Here is a 22,939-nt window from a genome sequence, read left to right on the forward strand (position 1 = left end):
GCAGCAAAAATAAAAGAAGTAACAACCTACCTTAAGATCACGATGAACTATGCATTTTTGATGACAATACTGTACAGCAGATACAATCTGAAACACCAAGATGATCAGTGAAATATTTTATTTCAACTTCACTTACGTTTTTGCATATAATTTAGTAATTTTGCTTCCTGATATGATTCATTAGAACGTAAGAAATGAATAAAGTGTTTATCTTAAAAAATAATCATCTAAGTTTCTTTCATTAAGGCTTAGATAGTAAAACCAGAAAGTCCCTATAAGCAGCTCATTTTCATACTAAAAAGTTTTATACATACTATTCAAGATAACTGGAGAACAATATTTTTAAAATGCAAATCACCCAATGGCAATAACTATTGAAAGGAAATTAATCCACCCTTCAAGACAGTAGCCAGATACATCAGCTCAGAATTTATCTTCTAAAATATCAACTGTGTATCTTTGCAATTCATCCCTAGCAGAACAATTCATTTGACATTTTCATGTCTTTCACATATACAACAAAACCCAAGTCAGAAATAGAAAGTTAAGAGCAGTTTCTTTAAATGTTAATTATGTAACTTAATTCTGAAAAACACCAAACTTGATATATTTATCTGATTAAAGCTTTTCCAAAACAATCACTAAAACCAGAGTAAGAAAAGGATTAAGATGAGAAAGTCTGTAATAAGAATATAAAAGCCTATTACAGAATAGCCTTCATACGAAACAGTCACATTACACAGCAGTACCTGTCATCGTATCAACATCTCTAGATAGAACAGCTGTAAAATTCTAAAATATTCAGAAAAGGATTTAAACCTCAAATGAGTCACAAAAAAAAAGTGACTCTTAGGAAAACTGACTAAAAGAAAATGTAAAACAATTTTACTATCTTTAGACAGTATATAAGAGGCAGATATTTTTCTCTTCTGGGATTTTTTTCCACTGCAGCTTTAATAAACATTATAAAAAAATTTTTTGTTAAGTAAAAGAAGTTTGCTCACACTCATGTCTATCTGAAAGCAACATAAAAAGAAACAACAAAAAAGAATGGACACACTAATTTCATACCTGCCTGAATTTTGAACGAGCCTCTTTCTCTTTCATTCTTCCATGTGCAACTAGGTAGTCAAACACTTCTCCTGAGCATGACAAGGACAAAACATCAGTATTAATTTTTTTTTACTATCACACATAATCAAAACATGCTTGAAAATAACACACACTCCATGGTGCTCCCCTTCTTGAGGGGAAAGCAAATAGACGCAACCAAGAAAAAATCATTCTGACTTTTTGTATTGGATTTCATTCAGACAAATAATAACTAAGAAGTAAAAACTAAGTAGTAAGAAGGAACCCTTCATACTAGGACTTCTTCAATTTTTAACATAAATTTACTTAATCACTGTGAAACAAACAATCAATCATGAAAAACAGTCACATCATGAGTAAGACACATTGGGAATTAGGCAACTTATGCACCAGATTTGTTTTGAACATCTCTAGTGGCATCACTTAATGCTATTTATATGATTTCTGTTTATTCCCTCTCATTCTTTTACTAATAAAGCTGCTCAAATGCCTTTCAGATCCTCATCTTTGCACTGTCTCACAGCAGCCTTTCTTAGCTGGTCACTGGCACTGTGCTGGATTCTCTTCCTACATTCAAACATTTCCCATTCAGATGCTAAGCAGCTTCTCAAGCAGGCACTCATTACCCCTCTCACTCTGAGCCTGCTGGTTCCCCTTCCTGTGTTACTGATTCCCATCCCCGGATCTGCCTCTTCAAGAGCTCTGGCACACATTTGCAAGATAAAATGAGGCACCAGTGCTTGCCTAAATATAGCTGATAAATACGAGTGGAGAGTTTTTGCCAGAATCTGTGCCAGATTATCTCCTGATACTGCAGCAAGAGCCTCAGAATGAGAACTACCCTTGAGCACAAACCTAAGAGGTTGCTTAACAGAATCAAGAAATCCTGCCCTGAGAGCTCTGCTGGGACTGCTTTGAAGGCCAGATTGAAATAACCCATTAAATCCTTAAAGCGTTTCTAGGCATGCAACTTGCATTTCAGTTTATCCTTAACGCACATTTCAGAATCTACTTACCCCCACTGGCATATTCCATTACCAAATACAACGTCTTTTCAGTCTCAATAACTTCAAATAATTTTACTGCAAGAAAAATGAATGAGAGAGATTGCAGCCAGGAGTAAAAGCACAGCACAAACAAATAATTATACTCATGGAATGAGTATAATTTATGGCCAGTGATAACACTAAATCATACAGAAACTTTATATCCTTTAGGTAAGCATTCTTTTGAGAGGGAAAAAGACCAAAAATTAATTTCTAAATCACAGTTGATAATAAAGCATATTAATTCACAATTTTCTCAGAAGTTTATGCGTACAAACGAGTTCATGCTGAAATTAGTTTCACTTGACACAGACTTCATTTAAGATCATACAAACCTCCCCTGTTTTGCTAACAAACTGCTCACACTCAGAAATCCAAAATTCTGACCAACTAAAAACCAAGTGGATACCAGAAATGTTAAGTTTGACTTTCCTCAGATTGCAATATAACCACTCATTTAAAACAAACACACCCCCACCACCACCCCCAAGAAAAGAAAAAACGGCAGAAGCTATGAATGCTGAAAAGCAACAAACAATTTAAGGGATGAGAAGGGAGTGCCTAGCATGTAATAACTTGTACACCTCATCCATACCTTGTATGCAACAAGCCCTCTGGCCAATTCAAGACCATTAACTGTCTCTGGAACAAGACTGTCCAGCCCTCCTCAGCCAGAAGAATTGTCATCACAAAGTAGGGCCCTGAAGCTGTGGGGTAGGTGAAAGAACTAAAGCAGAAAGGGAAAATTACATACTTGGTAATTCTAATTTTCTGGAAATATCAGTCAGCAGGAGTCTTTCCTAGACTGAACTAATGGAGTTCTGCTACTCTCACCTAAGAAACTCATGCTTTTGGGTCTCAATAATAATTTCAATAGAAGAGGGGAATTGGGGTACTTGATAGATTGGAGAGCTCACATCTACTCTGTGTAAGGCTTTCCTGGACTGAGCAGTTTACCTCTCTGAGCAAAATTCTTGATGCAAGCAGAGTCAATAAAAGAAGGGAGACAATGAAGCATTTACTAGATGCTTACTGTCCGTATTAGCTCCAGAAAAAGTTTAACAGAAGTACATTCAAATACAGCCAAATAGAGTAAAATGTAAACAAGTATAATAGAAAAAAAGGCAGCAGAAATGCAGGGCTCCTACCAATATTGGGATGATTCAGAATCTTCATTATTCGTACTTCTCGAAACAACTGTCAAGGAAGCAGGACAATTTCCTTAGAATGTGCTTATTAGGGAAAAATTACACAAGATATGCAATTTTAAATGGCAAGAAGTCAGAAAAGGCCATAGAAAGTAGCATTAACATAAAACACAGACAAATATAGTGCAGTGAACTCCAGAAAATATAATCTACATCTTATGCATTAAAATAAATATAACGACCTCAAATATCTACATATCAAAGCAAAGCTAATTTTTAAGCATTATGCAAAAAGACACACTAAGTTGCACAGCTCTTTCTGAAGTTCCACATTGACCAAACCCCACAGATTATTCACACAAGTAGTCACACTCTCTTTCTCTGATTTCTTTGGCGACTGGCAAGCTCAGCCAACTACCCTGAACACATCGAAACCATAGGTGCAAGTACAAGGTGCAGCTCTAGATAGAAGTCACATACAGATGTTCACATGGAATAAGCTACCAGGAATTCTGACATCCTCCAAGTCCTGCTGATCCACAGAGGTGAAGCAGGCAAGTTTGCTTTCCTCACAACTACCAAATTTTACACTGGTCACAAGCAGCAGTGATGCCCCCTCTCTCCCCCCCCGCAAGTCCTGAAGATTTATCATTGCTGAAAGTCTGCTGTATGACACTGAAACACATAATTATAAACAACTGGACAAACTTAAAGCCCTTAGTTTATACACTTCAAACCATTTTTTTAAAACAGAAACAAGAGGTTATTGGTCTTAAATTTCTACCATTCATGGCTTTATTAATTAGAGGTGCATCAAGATTAACCAAGGAGTTCAAAAGAAAGAAGGCAAATAAAAGAAATAAAAAATGCCTATGTAGTTTGGTGCCATGTACTTGAAGTTGGCAGTACTGATAGGTTTGCACTGTTTAATTCAACAGCATAGCCCCTATTTAATGTGCTGCACACTCTTTGGTCCCTTATTGGGCTAACTCAGGATGCTGAAATAAATTAAGAAATGCTCACTCTTCAGTGTAATGCTTAGACATTTTGGAAACATTTTATAGTCCTCCTTAGAGAGAAACTGGGCTCAACACATTAAGTGTGTTGCTGCTGTTTTGCTTCTCTCATGCTGCAGAGACATCTCACTCTCTCCATTTTCAAAATGAGTCCCATTTGATCAGATGCAACCACTGCAAAAGGGTTCAGTGATGCAAGGCAGAGACTGAACAGCTCCCTAAAGAGTAGCACTTCAGCGTATTTTATGTTTCTAAAATTCTGCATTTATTCTACAAGTTAAGACTACAGAGCAACATCCTATTGACTCTCAGCTTTTGATCATGTACTTTTGCTACAGCACAAGTAATAACATTACAGATGTATACTTGCATTATTCGAGTATTTCACGCTAGTTACTATGCATTTGCCTTATAACAGCCATTAAGACAATTTCAGAGGGAAGCAAAGACTACAAAAGCATTTCTCTGAGCAAATATGAACAGACATGGTTTGCTTACATCCAAAACATAAAACAAGGGTATGTAATATCATGCACCAGAATTAACTTCAGCAAATTTGTTTTCCTCATAAAATCAGCCATTGTTAAGGAAAAACACCACACCAGGATGTTCACTGTGAATTTGTTGTTTTTTTAAGTACTGGAACTTGTCGCACAAGAATAAATTTCTCAGCTAAATCAAAATAAACTAGTCAGAAGCTAACAAATCTAATCCAAGGGATGGTACAGCATCAGTAGAGCTTCTAAGCAGGGATGTGGAAAATCAGTTTCTCTCCTAAAGACTGGAAAGACATTTCATAACTTAAGACTGGTCTATGAGGTATATATCATAATTTAATGCTGGTAAAAGAGGTACAGCAGCGAGCCTTCATAAACTGGATTAAAACGAGACTTCTATGGAAAATAATTTCAACCTTCACATTTTTATATTGAATGTAAAGTACATGGGAATTGAAAAAAAAATGACACGCATTATTTTATTCAATATTCTCAGAGGATTTAGAAGTTTACTAATTGGTTTAAGACTCTAATTGGTTCAAGATTCAAATTGATTTTACAGCGAAAAGAAATTTTGTTCCACAAATATTTCTGAATAAAAGCCTTAACAGTATTCAAGGACATGATTTTATATTGCAACTCTGCATTCCATGAAGCATTACTTTGACATTAATCTCCTCCCCCACACTTTCCCCATGCAGAAGCACACTGGTCATTAACACCTACAATGCCAATAACCATGTATTTACAAATACAAACATCTCTGAACAATAGCCACTACACCCCTCAATAACGCTCAGGATATACCTCTTGGCATATAGAGGTATTTAAGCAAAAAGAGCACAATTATTTCCTACAAAGCCAAGTTGGTTAAACTTGCAAAAATCGGGACAGAACAGTGATGTTTCTTCTCTGAAGACAAGGCAATCTGCTGCAGGATTATGATCTATTTTACTGATGAAAAATAGCTTTTTCAGAATTCAGACACACCTGTATTTTCCTGAGCAGCAGTGTCCTCCTCTCTCAGAAGGTGTAAGTGACTTATCTCCCTGACTCATCTCTCATCACCGCACAACATATTCATAGGACCACTCTTCATTCTTAAAAAACGCTACCATTCAAAAAAAGCTCTTGAACAAGCATCTCCTTGTTGGAAAGGTGCTTCAGCCTCAAAAGCTTCACTTATAAAAAGACATAGCCAGCACTGTACTCGGTTTCTAAAATTTATAGTTAGGAAAAAGCAACAACACTTGAAAAATTGTTTCCCATATTTCCAGCTTAATTTTTCAAGCCACAAACTGCAGAAAGCAAAGACCTGCCACACCATTAAAAACATTTCTACTTGCTGTCAGATTGATACCTATGTTCAAGATTTACTTTGTAAAGTTACTACAAACTGAAAATATTCAGTTAACCAAGGCTCTGCCTTCTTTGAGAAACATGCTTGAAAGCTTCTCAACTTTCTAAACTGTTACTGAGAAAGGATGTGGCAAAAGGAGCGCGACTCTCAATAGGTAACACATTGAAATTGTTCCAAATCTTCCACATTACTTCTGTTCTGCTTTTCTCAGCAACAGAAGGAACTTAAATTAGAGGCTCCAAACATGTTTAAAGAATAAAAGCTTGCTGACCCCTAGAAGGGTTATATCTGAAATAACCATTTCCTAATTAAACCTATTAATGGAAAAAAAAGGGCACCTTCTGCTCTACTAGCAGTTTGCAGAAGAGCAACAGAATGCCGTTTCAGAAACACCCCTGGTGAAGCCAGTAGAAGACAAAATTTTCAATGTAGCAGACATGAAAAACAGACCAGCTATTTTGATACAAACTTGTGTTATGACAAAACCCAAATACTTACATATGGAAACAAATTACAACAGTGACAGTGGAAAGAGCTAAGTCAGTACAGTAAGTTACTATCAAGATCGCAAGTCAATAAAGCCAGCTCTGCTCTAAACAGATGCTCACTAAGTACTGTGGTAAGCATATACTGAACAAACTGAAAACAAAGTAGAAAGGCAGGACCCTTAATTCAACATAGGATTTCTGTTTAAAAACATAGAGGTCCTGGAGCAAGAAATACAGTGTAAATTAAGACATTAACATAAGCTATCACATTGCATGGACAAGAAAGCAAAATTAAAAATTCACAACGTCAGCTAACTCAAGCCATCAAATGTTGGGCCATGACACAAACTAAAATAACTCTGTCGTGAATACCCTGCGCATACAACAGGGCATGAAATCACTGGTGAGCAGCTAGGAAGAAACGAAACACTCTTTGCTTTTACACCTGTGACTAACTACAGACCCAGCTTGTATAACACTTCCAGCAAGTGAAGTATGTGCTCAAATATTTCTCTTTACAAAACAGAATGGTGCATGTGAAGACATGATGACTCATTTCACTTAATTAGGTCAGTAGCAAGTACTGTAGCAAACCTGACTTGCACCCTGTATCCTTCAGACTTTGGTGAATGGAAAGGGGATGGTTTTGTAAATGACCCTACACCCAAAATAACCAGAAATTTGTCTTGTTTGATTAATAATAATCAGTGGTGATTGAAGATCTGAAAGTTTTGCTGAAATGCAAAACTTATCAGCTTTGACGTTCTAGAGACCATCCTCTCAATCATGAGAATTTAGATGGGTTCAAACTCAGGAGTGGTATTTTTGTGCCAGTAACATACTCCAGTATCCTCTACAGACCTTCATTAGATAAGTATGTTCCTATCAACACAATACTACTATCACTCCTTCCCACTCCCAGCACTGCCTCCTGAAGAAAAAAACCAACCACTCAGCTCTTTGTACAGCAGAAGCCTGATGACAAAATTATAAAACTTCACATTGCAGACATACTAAATTGTACAAAGAGAATGACAAACAAAATGTAATGGCTCAGCGCAGAAAGAAAGAAAAGAGTGACTGATTTCATAGAACAGAACAAGAAATTTTATTATTTGACTAACAATCCACAAATGACCCACTAAAACACTAACAGAAATTATCTTAACCATGCTAATGAACCACCCTCTCATCCTTATTTGCCTTGTATTTACAATTGCTTCAGTGACTGTGAAAAATTGTGTTTAAGTTTACTTTTTCGGGCAACCAGTATTCATTCACTCAGTCACAGCCAAAGACATATAACACTTCAAAACAAAAATTATTTTTTCTGAAAACCATAATCAGTATTTTACAAATGAAAACATGATCCCAACAAATAACCCAGTTTTTCAGTGTGAGCAGAAGATGCATCAACATATTTACAAGTTACTGAAGAGTGAAATTCCAGTTAGATCACTAAATTTAAATGTCTATCCTTAGTTCTACTACAAGCAGCTTCTAAGAGTACCTAACACTGTTTGTCTTGTTGCCAGCTTCCCACTAAAAAAAACCAAATAACAGCACCTATGTCCTGTTGCATGAGTACTTTATGTACTATCTGTGCAGCATGACAGCATCTTTTGTATGCTATGGAAGTCTTATTTATACTTGGAATAGATTATTGAATTATTATTGAGTATTTTTGTATGAAATACAACTTAACATTAAAACTATTCTCCCAAAGCTGAGTTTTTCTCACTTAGTTTTCCAGAAAGTTTTAACATATTTTAGCTTCTCATTGCTCAACTATGAAACAAACCCAGCCCTAAAGTGTGAACAGCAAGCTAGCTAGGAAATAAGCTATGTGAGCAGCACAGGATTTCCACAATGTGCTCTGTCACACACTGCCCCTGTGGGTCTCTCTTCTATAGCTCAAATATTAACAAAGAGATTTGTTTAATAAAGGATATAGGACTTAATAGCAAAGCCTCTGCATGGACTGCACAGCAGGTTGAATTTAAAAAAAATCCAGAGGAACTCACACTCAAGTACTACAAAGGAGACATTAAAGCAAATAAAGTATAAAAGAGACAAAAGAAAGAAAGAAATTAAAGGAAAACTGTTTACAACTCCCCATAACCAAAGTTACACAATAAAATAAATTGTAGCAGCAGCCAGAGATAAAAGAACAGCAATAAGCCCTGGCCTTCTCCCATTTCTACAGCAACAAACAGCAGTCTAGTATTTGTAAACAAAAAATACCCCAAAATTTTATAATGGGCATCCTCCAGTAGGACAATACAACATTTCTGTGCTTTAGCCACAACAAAACATACACAGAGTTAAGTAGTAAAAATCCAAAGCAAACTAGAATCCCCAGGGTTTTGATAAAACCTTGATCACAATGACTGTGAAAGACTTCTGAATTTCTATCTACAGGCATAAACAACACTGTTTTGATTATATTCACTCATTTTGTCAATTCTGTGCACAAAAAGTAATTGCCACAGGTCCCCTGAGTTCAGCAAATATTTCATTAAAGTTGAAAGACTATGAAGACAAACATAGAAAAGCCCATTAAAGCAACAGAAGTTGGTACTCTTAAGTCCACAAAAAAACCAATTAGTACATTAAAGAAAAAATCCAAGAATACCCCCCTTTACAGCATTAAATCTTGGTTTAGCATGTAGACAAACAGTTTGTATACCTAATTGGAAAGAAATGTTACTGTTGGCAAAGAGGAAAGCTAGAGGAGGAAGGAAGAGCAAAACAACAAAGCTCAGATAGGCACCACATGGAGCCACTGCCCCCAGACAAATGAATGTGCACATTATAGCAGAGAGACTACGCTCTCCCAAGGTCACACACAAAAATGTTGTTTAGCAAGATAAGGGGATCAAATATTTCTGTCAAGTAAATAAAGGATCATGGCTCAACTGTTTACAGAATTTCAGATGTTATGGTCTATTCTTACCTTTTGCAGGCTAGTAGGATTTAGCTGGGTTTTATCTATTATTTTCACAGCAACCTGGGGAAAAAAACCAAACAGCTATGTATTACTAAACTTAGAAGAAGTTTTGAACAAAAACATGCTGCACCTCTGTGAACAAGAGCATAGATGCACCTCTAAAACATGCATGTGTGTCCACTTCTACACATTTCATCAAGCAAAATTATCAAACCTATTAAGATTTACCAGCAGGAGCTTGGAACTTTGCCACCAAGGAATTAGTTTTATACATCTGTCTGTATTTGGACTGAACAACATTACCTTGTCCAGGCCCTCTAAACATCAGATTTACCTATTAACAGATCACTAATATCAATGAAATCTGCCTTCAGTTTTAGAAATGCTTGGGGATGAACAGACACCTTCCCAGCCCCAAAATACCGTTTGATGCAGAACAAACATTTTGATCCTTCCACCAAGAAGGTACATTTTAAAAAGGGGGTGGGTGGGTAGGTGGTAACTCAGGCATGTCAGGTAACTTCTATATGCTGAAACATCCTCTAGAAGAAACACTTATTATAAAGATAGCCAAAGAAAACAAATCAGACTGTCGGTCTTTTTCAAGGCTTACCTCTCTCCCAGTAAGCACATGCCTTGCCAGCTTCACTTTGGCAAAATTTCCTTTTCCTATTGTTTTCAGTAAGCGATAATTTCCAATGTGAGGATGCTCCTCATTTGTGGATGTTATGGAGTTCCTGCATCGGGGGATGTTTTGTCTGCTACTTGACTTGATAGGCTGAATGTGTGGTTCAGTGTATCCATCCACAGAGGTGTGCTGCAAGGCAGACAAAATAGTTGGGAATTTAGCTACTTGAATTTTAGACAATTGAAACAGAATAGACCACAAGTATAAAAAGATGTAAAGGGGAGTAATTTATTTAACTTCTACAATATAATTGATAACTCTGGATGGCAGTCTAAGGAGAAAATGCTGCCTTTGGGCAGAGTTCAATACATGTCTCATAAAAAAGTCTGCAGAAAGATTTTACCAGCTCTAAAAGCAAAACTAGATATACCTAGGCAGTAATCTACAATCCATTGAAGACTCTTTAAACATGCCAAACCACACAGTATAGCTCTATGTTGCAGATAAATCTGTCTAATTATAATCAAATTTAGTCTTTCAAAAATACACTATGCAAAATATATTCGTACCTCGGCATATTTGGAAACAAGGTTTCACTCTTTTTTTGTTAACTTTCTTCAGTCAAATGAAATTACTTTTTTTTTCAAGTAAACTTCATTCCCCAAACATGTTTGCATCTTTTTAAGTTCTTGTTCAAGTATCAAACTATCTACATCTTTATTTAAAAATAACCATTTTTTAAAACTCCGTGAGATTGCATAAAATATTTTAAACCTCAAAAGTCTGAAGAACTAAAAGGAAGTTATTTTTAATGCATGCCAACACATCATCCCACATTAAATGTTAGTCACTGAAATCTGCTTCTGTACTCTAACTTCCAAGTATATAAGGAGCAAGTTACAGATGGGGCTTGGAATTGCTCCAAGGAGAAACCAAAGTAATGAAAAATGTCAAAGGAGTGCTAAGTGTTTCAGTATTTCAAATACTTTCTAAGAGTAGCAGATGGGTAAAAATGTTTAACAGGTAAAATTTAGCTTCTAATTTTTTAAGTTACAGACTTTGAAAGCTGGTAAATACTGGAGGTAGAAAGAATGTCTTCCTAGAGCAGTTTTTTAGTTCTGTAGCAGAAAGGCATGATTACTCCCAGCTAAGCATAAAGCATCAACAGACACCTGAATATTACCTGAATATTTTCCCATCACTGATTGCCTCAATTAAAAAGTGGGCATCTTTGTACAGAGCACTAACAAGCCTGTTCCTAGATCCAGGACCTTAAGCTGAAAGTAGTCTGAGGGTAGCTGAAGTTTTACTGCTTCTCCCAATACCCAACCTACTGCTGGGCTGTGCTGATCTCATCCATCATTCCTTAAGGAATTATTTTCATTTACAACCAGAATTTAAAGAAGTACTTCCAGCTTCAGTCTGCATTAGTCAATCCCCTCCTGTAAACACTCAGGGTGACAGGCAGTCCCACTGAACCAGGCAAGATTATTTCAGGACATAAGCAGCAGTGGAAATGGGAAAAGTAGCAAACAGCTGCAACGCAACCGGAAAAAACAAGGAGAATACCACAACCAGAATGTTCTTCCCAAATGTAGCACAACCCTGCTTACATCACCTCCAGCATTATTAATTATTCACTATAGCCAAGAGAACAGCCCTAAATATAATTTTGTTTGTCTTTTCTTCGCATGAGTCCTTCTGCAAAATACTACTGTACTCCCACTGCTAAACTGTTTTCCAAATTACTGGAGAACCAAGCAAGCCAGGCATGTTTAGATTCTGTATATCAGACAAATTCATTCAGCTGTGAAATAACACACTAATAATAGTATTTATTCTTTAGAAGCACATCATTAAAGTACTTTTTGTGCATTTTGAAGAAGAAGATCAGAAGGGCAGGTCCAGGCAAAAAAGGCTTTGAAACATTCTTTCAGCACTGGACACCAGCCCCACATGTGATAAACCACAGCCCTAAAAAAGTCTCCCCTAAAAATACACCCTGCAAAATCAGTATGTGTGTGGTGCTAACGACAAATACTTCAGCTGTACTCAGAATCCCAGCCCGGGCTACAGCACTGTGCTACACAAACAAGTTTTAGAAGTCTTTAAGCCTCTTTACTCACCAAATTAGATCTTCACTACAGGAAATACAATGCCTACCAGAAGCATTAGCAACGCTAACATCAATTGCCATTCATATGCTTCACAGGATTAGACTACTCCCAGCAGATACCTGAAGGGATCTCTTCAAGAAACAGTTGGATAGACTTAACCAAAGCCACAGGCAAACAAGAAGATGCCTTCACAGAATAGATCATTTCAATGCAGACTGAACAGGGAAAGCATTATTTAACCAAAATGACAGTATAAGAGTACCAAACCTGAAGAGGAAAAAAGAGTAACAAGGTTCATGGTCATGATGATTCTGGATTTTGGTCTTTTTGTGACAGAAAACTAAGCCACTCTGGATGGTTCCTAATTATTCCTTCTCAAACAGATTCTCTTCAGAGTCAACCAACCATTCTCTCCAGCTATGCCCAAGGATGACAGAAATCATGCATAAAGGTCAAATTTCCTGGTTTGTGAGCCACACATAACTAAATATATACAATTTCTGAATTTGAACAGCACTAAATGAAATTCAAGAATACAAATCATTATTGTAACAGGCCTCTTTTCTGCACAGCAACAGCTCACTATTGTTGGAAGGTAAAGAGGAATTTAAAGTAGAAACTTAACTTCTAGAAATCAACATTCAGTGAAATTGAAACAAAAGATTAAGACGCCAAAAAAAATTAAAATCAAGGTCAAGTAACAGTATCTCAGAGATTATTTCCAAAATATACTAAAGCTGCATTTCACAGAAGTATGCAACATCCACACTGTCTAGAAGGGTAGGCTACATAGTTTTCAGATTCTTCTGGTCCGTTACAATACATTCATTCATTATGGATCAGCTACTATGTGCCTATTTAAAAAGCCATTTCAGTAGACCAATTTCTGAATTCTGAGAAATTTTTCAGGTGCTGGAAACAAGGGGACTGTAAAAACCAATACTCTCCTTGCAAGTTCACTGTCATCCAAAAACAATTCCAGTCAACAAGCTGCATTTTCCACACAGGATTTCAATTAGAGATTCTGTTACTTCACTAGATACCCTGATTCTATATATATATATACACACACACACATATATATATATGTATGTATATAAAATGTAGTGGGAAACACTGCCTTACTAGTACACCATAAACATGACTCAATATATTCATAATTTATGGTAGTGTAAAATCAAGTCTCTAGAAATAAACACAAAATTAGATGTTTCTTAAAATAAAATGCAATTTTAAACAAAAATAAATAGGGTGAGGTAGTAACAAGCTTAGAGCTGAAACAGTTTATTAGAGTATTTAGGTATTTTGCACATTAGTCAGGTACTTTAAAACAAGAAAACTCATGCAAAACAAAATGCACCTTTTCAGGAATCCCAAAAAAGTATTTCTAACATTCAATTTTAAATTGCAACTGAAGAGAGCTCGATTAACACTTACTGCTCCATACTAGGTCTGCTTCTGGCATATTCAGCCAGGGTCCTCACAGAAAGCCAAGGGCAGTAAGACCACAAGAGAGTTAATCTGACCCATTGCTTCTCAAAGCTGTAATTTTCTTTGTTTACCCATGGTAACTTTGCCAAAGCAAGATGACCCGATGGCCACATCATCATTAAGAAAGTGCAGAAGAACTAACCCTACCAAGTAGGTACAATGTGTAGGTTTCACTACTTTACATATTCAGCATCCTTTAGCCACTTACTAGCCACTGGAGTGGTATTCTTGGGGATTATACACTGTAATCAAACTTACAACATCACCTATATTAAGTGCTCCCACAACTTGGTCTTAAAAATTCCCCCAAACCATTCCAGTCACCAATTCACAAAGTCTTTCTCAATCAAAAACACTGAAGGCCTCTATAGTCCTTCATAGTAAGAGGGTAATTTCCACACATCCATCTGCCTACAAACACACCTCACTTGATTAAACAAGCCTCTCAGTCCTGAATTTTCCCCATCTTGATTTATCACAAAGCAAATTCCTTGGTAGAACTAGCCCATGCAAGCAAAGTCTCACATACAGTTCTACATACAAAAGTCAAATTATCACACTTTTCTCACTCAGTTTTTCTCTCCTGTCCGGGACATGAGTATCTTGCAGCCAATTTTTATATTCATTACTCCTAACATTTCCAAGCATGTGCCATACACACGAGCATTTTTAACAGCTGTCATATTTTTCAAATATGCAAATTTTTCCAAATAACTAGCCCAGACAGAGAGTATCTGAAGGGTTGAGAAGATAGTCTTCTAAATAGCTCTGATCTGCAACAGTTTTGCTCTTAATATATGTATATTGTAGGGGAAAACATTCCTTTACTAGTACAACATAACAGGACTCCTGATATATTCAGTTTATGTCAGTATTAAACAAAGTCTCCAGAAACAAACACATTAAAATTAAATTTTTCTTAAAATACAATGCCAGGAAAGGAAAAGGAACAAAGATGTGAAATACTGTCCTGGATGTCCAGCTGCTGTCATGTTGCCCTCTGTCACTAGTCCTTAGGACGTAGGAGCTTATAGCAAGCCACCTCAAAAAAGATTTCTGCTGAAGCATCAAACTGAACTGAAAGAGTCCAATTTTTTGAAAGCTCTTGGTGAACCAAAGTAGAAACCATCAGGATGTTCAGATGAGCTTGTTCTGCATCATGTATCAAGAGCAAGCAGGTGGTACAGGTATGATGCAAACTGCACACAATTATAGTACCTGATGGGGCAGAAGAAGATGGAGATTCCCTCCCCTTCCAGGTAAGCCTCACATCTGCACAAAACCACACCTTACTCCTGCCACACATATCTATCACACCATACTACAATTCCTAAAGCACGTCTGCTCTAATAGAGCACTATCTAATTTTTCTCCTCAGACATGTGGAGAAGTGCTTTGGAACGGCCAATTTGAAAGATTGAATGTATGTACACATGATTTTTAAAGTTTCTTAACAGCAATTAAATGCATACTAGATTGTGAATGCATGATAAAAGCTCTCCTATTAAAAAAAAAAATAACCAAAATGCAAAGCAACCAACCTTCCCCACTGAAAGAGGGGGATAATATGCAGGACTAAGCTCAGAAAAACCAAAGCAACAATGGCAGAGTGAGGAAAGAAGTAGTTACAGTTTGTATATCAGATACCAAGATCAGTATGGCAGACAAAAGAATCAGACAAAACGGTGATAAAATGCAAAATGCGCCCATCTCCTGTGCCTGCTCCTGCACACTTTCCAAAAGTGCAAGAAGAAAACAATCAAACATGTGCATGTACATCTGTCTCTTTAGATCACTTATATAAATACATTAAAATGCCAGGCATGATCTTCTTGAGCCTATCAGCTATAAGATAAAAAAAATTATAGAAAGCTGGCCTGAGTCAATCATACACAAACATTTCATTAATTGATGCTGCAACTCTGAAAAACATTGTATAAAACTTTAATAACTCCAAACTATACAGCACCAAGAGACAAAATAAACAAAATAACTTCCTCATTTTATTTTCGCATCTCTTCCTTTTTCTTCCCAGTTCTACTATTGTGTATCTCACAAAACCAACTTCAATGGTAGCAGGAAAACATTTCTACCACAAGGTGAAATAAAATCCCCCAAAGCCAATAGACAAATAGTGTTCCCTTCCCAAAAGCAGACATGTGCACAGGTGACAGGTGAATTTATGCTGAGCATTGAGTAAATCTTAATCTGTGCTTGATACTATGGTAACTAAACCCCATGGAAGTTTTGTTGGTGGTTTTTTTGGGCGTTTTGTTGTTTGTCTTTTAAGTGCTCAACATATGTGAATCTATGTGAGACATACAGAGATAAGTTTGCCAACTTTGAGACAGAATTGGTTTTTTCACCTCAAGCTACAAAGGATGCAATGTTTACAGCTCCATACTTGAAGGAATCTAGGAAAGAAAACATCCCATGATCTACCAGCGCAGAACTAGACACAGCTAATAGGAGTTTCAGAAGTTCATACTAAAGGATCTTTGGAATAATTCTCATTTTCATGTGGTTACACCAACCTGTATTAATCTTGTGCATGATACAGTATGCTCATTCCCTTTTTTTAAAAAACGCTGCAGGAACATCATATAGAAGGGTGGAATTCATTATCACATGAATTTACAGATCCTTTTTATTTGATAGATAAAAACCCTTAGAAATGTGCTGGGCATCCCCAAGATGAAAGCATTTCAGAAAAACAAATACTTCCATAGCATGAAATCAGGTCTTGTAACCTGAACTCAGCTCACATGTTTCCTTCTCTCCCTAGGCCTGAAGCCCTCAGCCTGGCCAGGCATGCAGGTGCAGCAGAACAGGACCTTCCTGCCTTTGTTCTATTTCACTCAGAATTGGCACAGCTATTTCAACCTGGCACTTTCCTTCCTGACTCATCCCAAACACACAAACAAGATTTTCCAGGGCTAATTCAGGACAGCCAGCCCATATCATCTCCATTAATTGCCAGGACAAAATGAAACCCTCCCTGTAGCCCCATGAAAACTGAGACAAGCCAGCTAAAAGCTGCTGCAGCAAAACCACAGGTGGAACCAACATGAGGGGGAGGAAAACTCTAAAGTTTTTGTAAAATCCTCTTGTTTACTCATTTTTGTTATTTGGTACAGTACTAAAAATTACTATGTGCCCTATCAAGCAAGAGAATAAAACATTTCCTATCTTGTTAAAATAAAATGTTAAATGTCCCTCACCCATGAAATCTAACACAGAACTGGTTTTTTGAAGGAAAGCACTTACAGGAAGGAAGGAACAAAACTATTCCTGCATCCTTCTGGACACATCTAAACACAGTCCTTCACAGACAAGAGTTCTTTCAACATTTCTTGCCAGCCATTACCCTTTCCTCAGGAGGTGAACAGTTCATCATGCCAGTCTTTTTTGACTTATTTCATGAGATCTTCAAACCTGCCAGCAGAGAGTTCCCAGTGAGTATTCCCATCTCCCCCAGGACATCCTGCCAGCACTTGGAGGCACAGGCAGCTGCAGGGCGCTACTGATTCTGAATGCCACAGCACCCACAGTTTACTGAAAAATCCCCTGTGAAACGAAAACTAAGTGCAAATGCTGGTTGTTAATTGACCCAACCAAACAAGAACAGGAACACACCCAGAAAGCGAAACTTCCGGCAAAGGAAACTGGCAGGAGTTTTCACTGCACTTAGAAATGATGCAGCCAGGTCATTTTTCAATCGCCCTGATGAAAGGCAAAAGAAGCGAGACATGAAACAACCTACAGTTCAGGATCATGTCAAGCACTTGGAGCTCCTCAAACATTTGCAGGGCTCAAGAAGCAGAAAATGCTTTAATATCCAGCTTCAAAACTGAGAAGAAAGGGCTGTTTCTACAGTCTAGAGACTGCAATCCTGAAACCTGAGGCTTGCCTCCAGACGAGGAAAACAGCAGCAGGAGGCAAGGTTTACTCACAAAAGAGAGACCAGATTAGAGTGTGAAGCATGTCTGACACTCAGGATCAAACAAGCGCTCTTCTGGGTCAGCTAAGGTTTTCCTACAGAAGGAAAGGATACAACAGCTAATTGGGACCAAGCTCTGAACTGCAACTCATTCTTCCTCTCAAAGTTTATGAAATGGGCATTTTTCCCTTATCCACTGCATACCTACAACAACTCTGGATGAGTCCCCATGTGGCACGATGGCTGCTGAACCTGATCCAACACTGCTGCCATGCCCACACACGCACCTACAACCTCACTACTGCTGGGGCAGCGGGACACAGGACAGAACAGGCAGCCGAGACAGAGAAACCCTCGCAATTCTGTTGCCAGGGTCACCTCCAGCTGAGCACAGGCACGCCCTGACACCGCCCCAGCAGCAGCACAGGCACAAGGACAAAAGGCACCACCCAGCACTGGGAAGACAGGATCACATCGGCTCTATGTTAAACCGTTGTGGAACTGTGCTATCAGGACAGGAACATGGAAAAGAAAATTGATCACACTACTTTTCTTGATAATCCAAAGGCAAATTGACACCAGTAGTGAAACTTTAGCTAGGACATACTTATTCCAATTCTACAACGAAGTTAAAACACACAAGGACTCAGAAAAGAGCCAAAATCAGCACAACAAAAATCCCCCAAAACACAAAAAGCCTCAAACCAACAAAAACAATCCCATAAACAAGGCTTGCTTACTGCTGTCGTTTACCCTCAGAAAAGCACACAATGTAAGCTCAAGAAGCTCCCCTTTAGGGATGACATGAGTGGCAAAGCAGCATCCCAGCATTTTACTACACAAAAAAGTTCCTCCTCCAGCAAGCTGGACACTATTTCTAAAGTCTTCATATACCCACTACTGGATTCATCCAGTAGATCCAATGACAAATTCATCAAGACAGATCATCATCTCATTTTGAAGACTATCTTACCTCAAGGTCTTACTAACTTTCTGAAGTAAAGCCAGCTTCTCAAAAGTGAAGAGATGCCCAATTAAAATATCCAACCTGATAGCAGTACACACTAATTGATGCACACATGTCCTAGAAAAGAAACCATCCCAGGCAGTGCAGGATGATTTGGTGTAGGCAGACAGCGCTGGTTATCAGTGCTCCTCACAGGGCTGAAGTAATGAAAGGCTGGTGGAGATTGTTTGATGTTGGGTTTACCAGGCCTGTGACTCCTATAATGCCGCAGCCTCCAAGGTTTGGGAGCAGGGCTGCTAGCAGCATGGAGCTGGCAATGGGGGCTTCTACGTGGAATGTTTGAGGATCACATCAAGCTCTGTTTCAAATGCCATTACCCAATGTTCAGCATGATTTTCCCATTTTCTCTTGACATTGTCCTTTCAGGGATCTTAACAATTCCCTTCACACAATACCGTACATTCAAAATAAATGTAAACAGAAGTAATTCTCAAGATCAACTTGTTGCCTAGACAGAAGAGGGGAACAGAAAGCATGGATCTACAGCGGATTAACAAGGCTTATCTCAAGCCCTTCCACAGAGCCTTCAAGGGAAGGCAGGGAATCATTCCTGACTGAAGAGCACTTTCATGGCTTCTTGCACTAGAGCAGACCAGTTTAGTTGCTCCATCTCCAAGGCTTGATAATATGTGCTGGTCCACCACCCTGCAGCCAAGGACTTCTGGTGTCAGTAACAAGTCTTGCCTCAGAAGACTGAGCTGCAGAGGATCCAATGGACCTCATCTATCAAGGAGACATAGTTTCATATATAAGCCAGAATCTCATCAGACCCAGCATTCTGCAGACTTTTTTTTTCATAAACACAAGGCTGACTCTGAGGAGTAACACATACCTTCTCACAGGAAAACCAGAACACCTTCCTAAGAGGAGGAAGCACCTGCACAGCAAGCCTGCACTCAAGCAGCATTCAGTTACAAGAGTTTTGTCTCCTGAGAACAGGCTAGCAGAGCATGACCTGATGGTGGGAGATACAGATAAAGTTATAAGGACACCATTCAACTTAGTTTATGCTTTCAGAAGACCAACTATGTTTTACAGCAGAGCAAGATTAAGACAAGACAATGTATCCAAGTCAACTGGCTCAGACATGGTGAACTCAAAACAAACAGCAAAATGAAGAGTGTCTTTTGCTGAGTGCTCTCTCTTTTTCATTCAAGTGTTAATTAACAGATCAAATAAAATGTTCTCAGTTGAGTGGTAGTAATTATTTACCTTTATCTAGATAATGCTATACCACATTTCAATTTAGCAAATATATTTACAGCCTTGCACAGATTTATGCTTAACTTTAAGCTGTCCAAACAGCATCTGGCCCTTGGACCTGTCTTATGATCAAAGAGTGTATTTCTCACAGAGCTCAGATGACAATATCCACAGTGCCCCTTGTTCCTAAAGTCGTGCAACCACCCTGTTTTAACCTTTGGGCTTCAATTATTCATGATCACAAACTGCAATGTAGCATTCCAGAAATACATGCAACTAGGAAGCTAAATTGATATATGGAGAAAAGCAAACAGCAGCAATATTCCTCAAAGATTTTGCAAAGTATGTAAAAGAACTAGAAAAAAAGAACACACTTCTTTAGCTGTTTTACACTGAAAGACGCAGTGATACAGTAGCTAATGAATACTGAGAAGCACACACATACAGCACATAGATGTCAATGTGCTGAATTCAAACCATGGACAGAAATCACACGTGAGTGTAACTGAGATCTAAAAACCAAGCACAAGAAAAGGAATGAACAAAACAAATTTAACAGACCATGTAACATAATTTGGCTAAGGAAGTAAAAGAAAAAAAAAATCACAGGATGCAAAGAAAATACTAAAACCAGCAGATACTGCATTTACCCAGACCACTAAAATAACAAGGTAGGAAAATGTGGAAGAAATAATGCACACACATATATAGGTAAATCTTAATAAAACAAGTCAGATAATCTGTGATTAGAGGTTTGAACAAATCTAGTATGTCTTCAAAATGAATAGAGTCATTAAAATAAGCAGCCAATCCAACAGTAAGAAAAAAGATGTATGACCTTCTCTAGAGTCCTTGACAATCTGTGGGTGAGGAACCCCAGATCCCCAGCTATGGGCTTTACACAGGAGCGCAGCCTGCAGGCTGTAAAAACTGGGCCTTTCAGACTCCTTCATCTAAATGGTGAGACATCAAATTACCAGGAGCAGCAACAGCAGCCTCCAAGCCCACCATTAGCAGGGGCAGCTCTCAATTCTGTCCTGAGGTGGACATCAAACCAGTTTGAATAATACAAGAGCAGCACGCCTAGGAATTCCCAGCTGAAGTGCCTCACCAAATCAGATGCTGTCTCATATTAAAACAGGAACTAATTTGATTCAGTCCCATGGAAGGGAAAGTCATAAAAGCAGAGGAAGTCATGGGGACCTGAGGGCAATGTCACAGGTGGCAGGGATTATACAGACCTCCCTAGTGGAAACTGGGAATTTGTCCCCAAACCTTAAAGGAAAATCATCTCTAAGCAGATTTGAAATGGACACAACTGAATTTTTTCAGGTCTTAGGATGAGCCACCAGCAATGTTTTGTTCTCTCTTCCACCATCAATGTGCCAAAGATCCTTTTCCCACCCACACTGCCAGAATGCTCCTCGCCTCTTAGAAGATGAGGAAAGCCACAGCATGGGAGAAAAGATGATCACATATCCCTTTATGGAGCACTGCAATCCCTGAATTATCACAGGCTCGCTGGGAACTCTATTTTTTCTTTAAATTTACCAAACCAACTAGAATGCTCCTAGCCTCTGGGGATGACAACTATTGTGTTAAGATAATATTTTTCTCTTTTCAACAATATTTTTCTCTTTTCATTTTCTATTGCCATCCTATGACACAACAGGTGACTTGAAATCAGGTATAGTTTTGGAGAAACAGCAGGAAGACATCTGGAGGTATACTTAATTCCAACATATATGTGTGTGTGTGTGTATAACCCCAGGCCATAAACTTGACAGTCCTCAGTCTGCTTTCTTCTGTTCCTCTGTCCATGACTTGCTGAGTTTAATCTTCAATTAAATCAAGACAATATTAGGAAAATGGCTGATGCACCATTAACACTTCACTTGATTGTAATTCCAATCCAACACTCAAGTGCTGTATTTAATTCAGCTTCTTCAGGTTAGAAATTATTTCCTGAATGTAATGAAAACAAACAGATGGATACAAGAGTCCACTTTGTCTGTTCTACATCACTCCAGAAGGCTTGACGCCTCTCACTTGAAAATAATTCTAGGGAAACTTAATGTTACACACCACTAGGAAATTAATTTAATGAGTAACAAAGAAAAGGTTTGTACACAATACCAAAATACAAAGTTTTGCAAAAGGTCACACAAAAAACTAATAATAACAACAGTAATAATAGCAGCAGCAATTGTACTATTTAGGAAACACTGAACTTGACTTTTATATGAGCGCTATACCTCAGCATACTTCAATCACTGGATGAGCACAAATATCTTTCCTGAAAAGGACCCTTAAATGCAATTTTATCAGTCTACTTTGCATAGGCTGTGGGATTAGATTTCCCTTAGCCTGACTACAAACACTGCTGGAGGCATACATTCTCTGATAACAATAATGTCTTCCACTGACTAATTCTAGCATCTATATTAGCTCAACCCTCATTGCTCATACCAGGTTTGAGGATAAGATTTCACTGGACTCTGCAGCAGATGGAGCAAGAGTTACACTGTAAAAGGCTTTCATAAATTTTCTTTGTTCATGTGCATCTTATGACTATCACTGGAAGAAAGAAGTCTAAAAAGCAGCCAGTCTTTTTCGTTTAATATCAAATGAAGAAAAACAAGTTTGAAAAGCTATTACCCATACATATGTCTGCTAAAGACTACTCAGAACAGTATTATTAATATTTTCCATATCCATTTCATTGCATTGAATGATTAAAAATGCTATTCCTTTGGGAGTCTGATCTTGAAGAAAAAATACTATTTTAGTCCTCCAACAAGTAAAGACATTCTTTGATTTTTTTTAACCAGTAGACTGTCCCTACTACAATAGCAGGGGGAAGAAAATCAGATTACTGTTGGAAAAAAATTACTAAATAAAACCCCAAATGCTTTAAAGAATTCTATTACCTCCAA

The 22,939-nt window shown here is 37.9% G+C and overlaps 1 protein-coding gene across 5 annotated transcripts in view; it reads right to left on the bottom strand.

Moving 5' to 3' along the window:
• Positions 1 to 22,939, bottom strand: part of MARK1 (microtubule affinity regulating kinase 1) — a 57,237-nt gene that overhangs the window by 24,302 nt on the left and 9,996 nt on the right. For 4 of the 5 annotated variants that reach the window (XM_058019722.1, XM_058019720.1, XM_058019721.1 and 1 more), the window contains exons 2-7: positions 10,211 to 10,414; positions 9,604 to 9,657; positions 3,287 to 3,335; positions 2,109 to 2,174; positions 1,072 to 1,142; positions 31 to 87 (exon numbers count right to left, since the gene is read on the bottom strand). In XM_058019722.1, the coding sequence (XP_057875705.1) occupies positions 31 to 87; positions 1,072 to 1,142; positions 2,109 to 2,174; positions 3,287 to 3,335; positions 9,604 to 9,657; positions 10,211 to 10,414 (501 nt within the window). Of the gene's footprint in view, positions 1 to 30; positions 88 to 1,071; positions 1,143 to 2,108; positions 2,175 to 2,733; positions 2,865 to 3,286; positions 3,336 to 9,603; positions 9,658 to 10,210; positions 10,415 to 22,939 lie in introns of those variants that run through there. The other variant, XM_058019723.1, reaches the window with a different exon arrangement.

The sequence above is a fragment of the Melospiza georgiana genome, chromosome 3 (assembly GCF_028018845.1).
Source record: "Melospiza georgiana isolate bMelGeo1 chromosome 3, bMelGeo1.pri, whole genome shotgun sequence".
NCBI classification, from domain to species: Eukaryota; Metazoa; Chordata; class Aves; order Passeriformes; family Passerellidae; genus Melospiza; species Melospiza georgiana.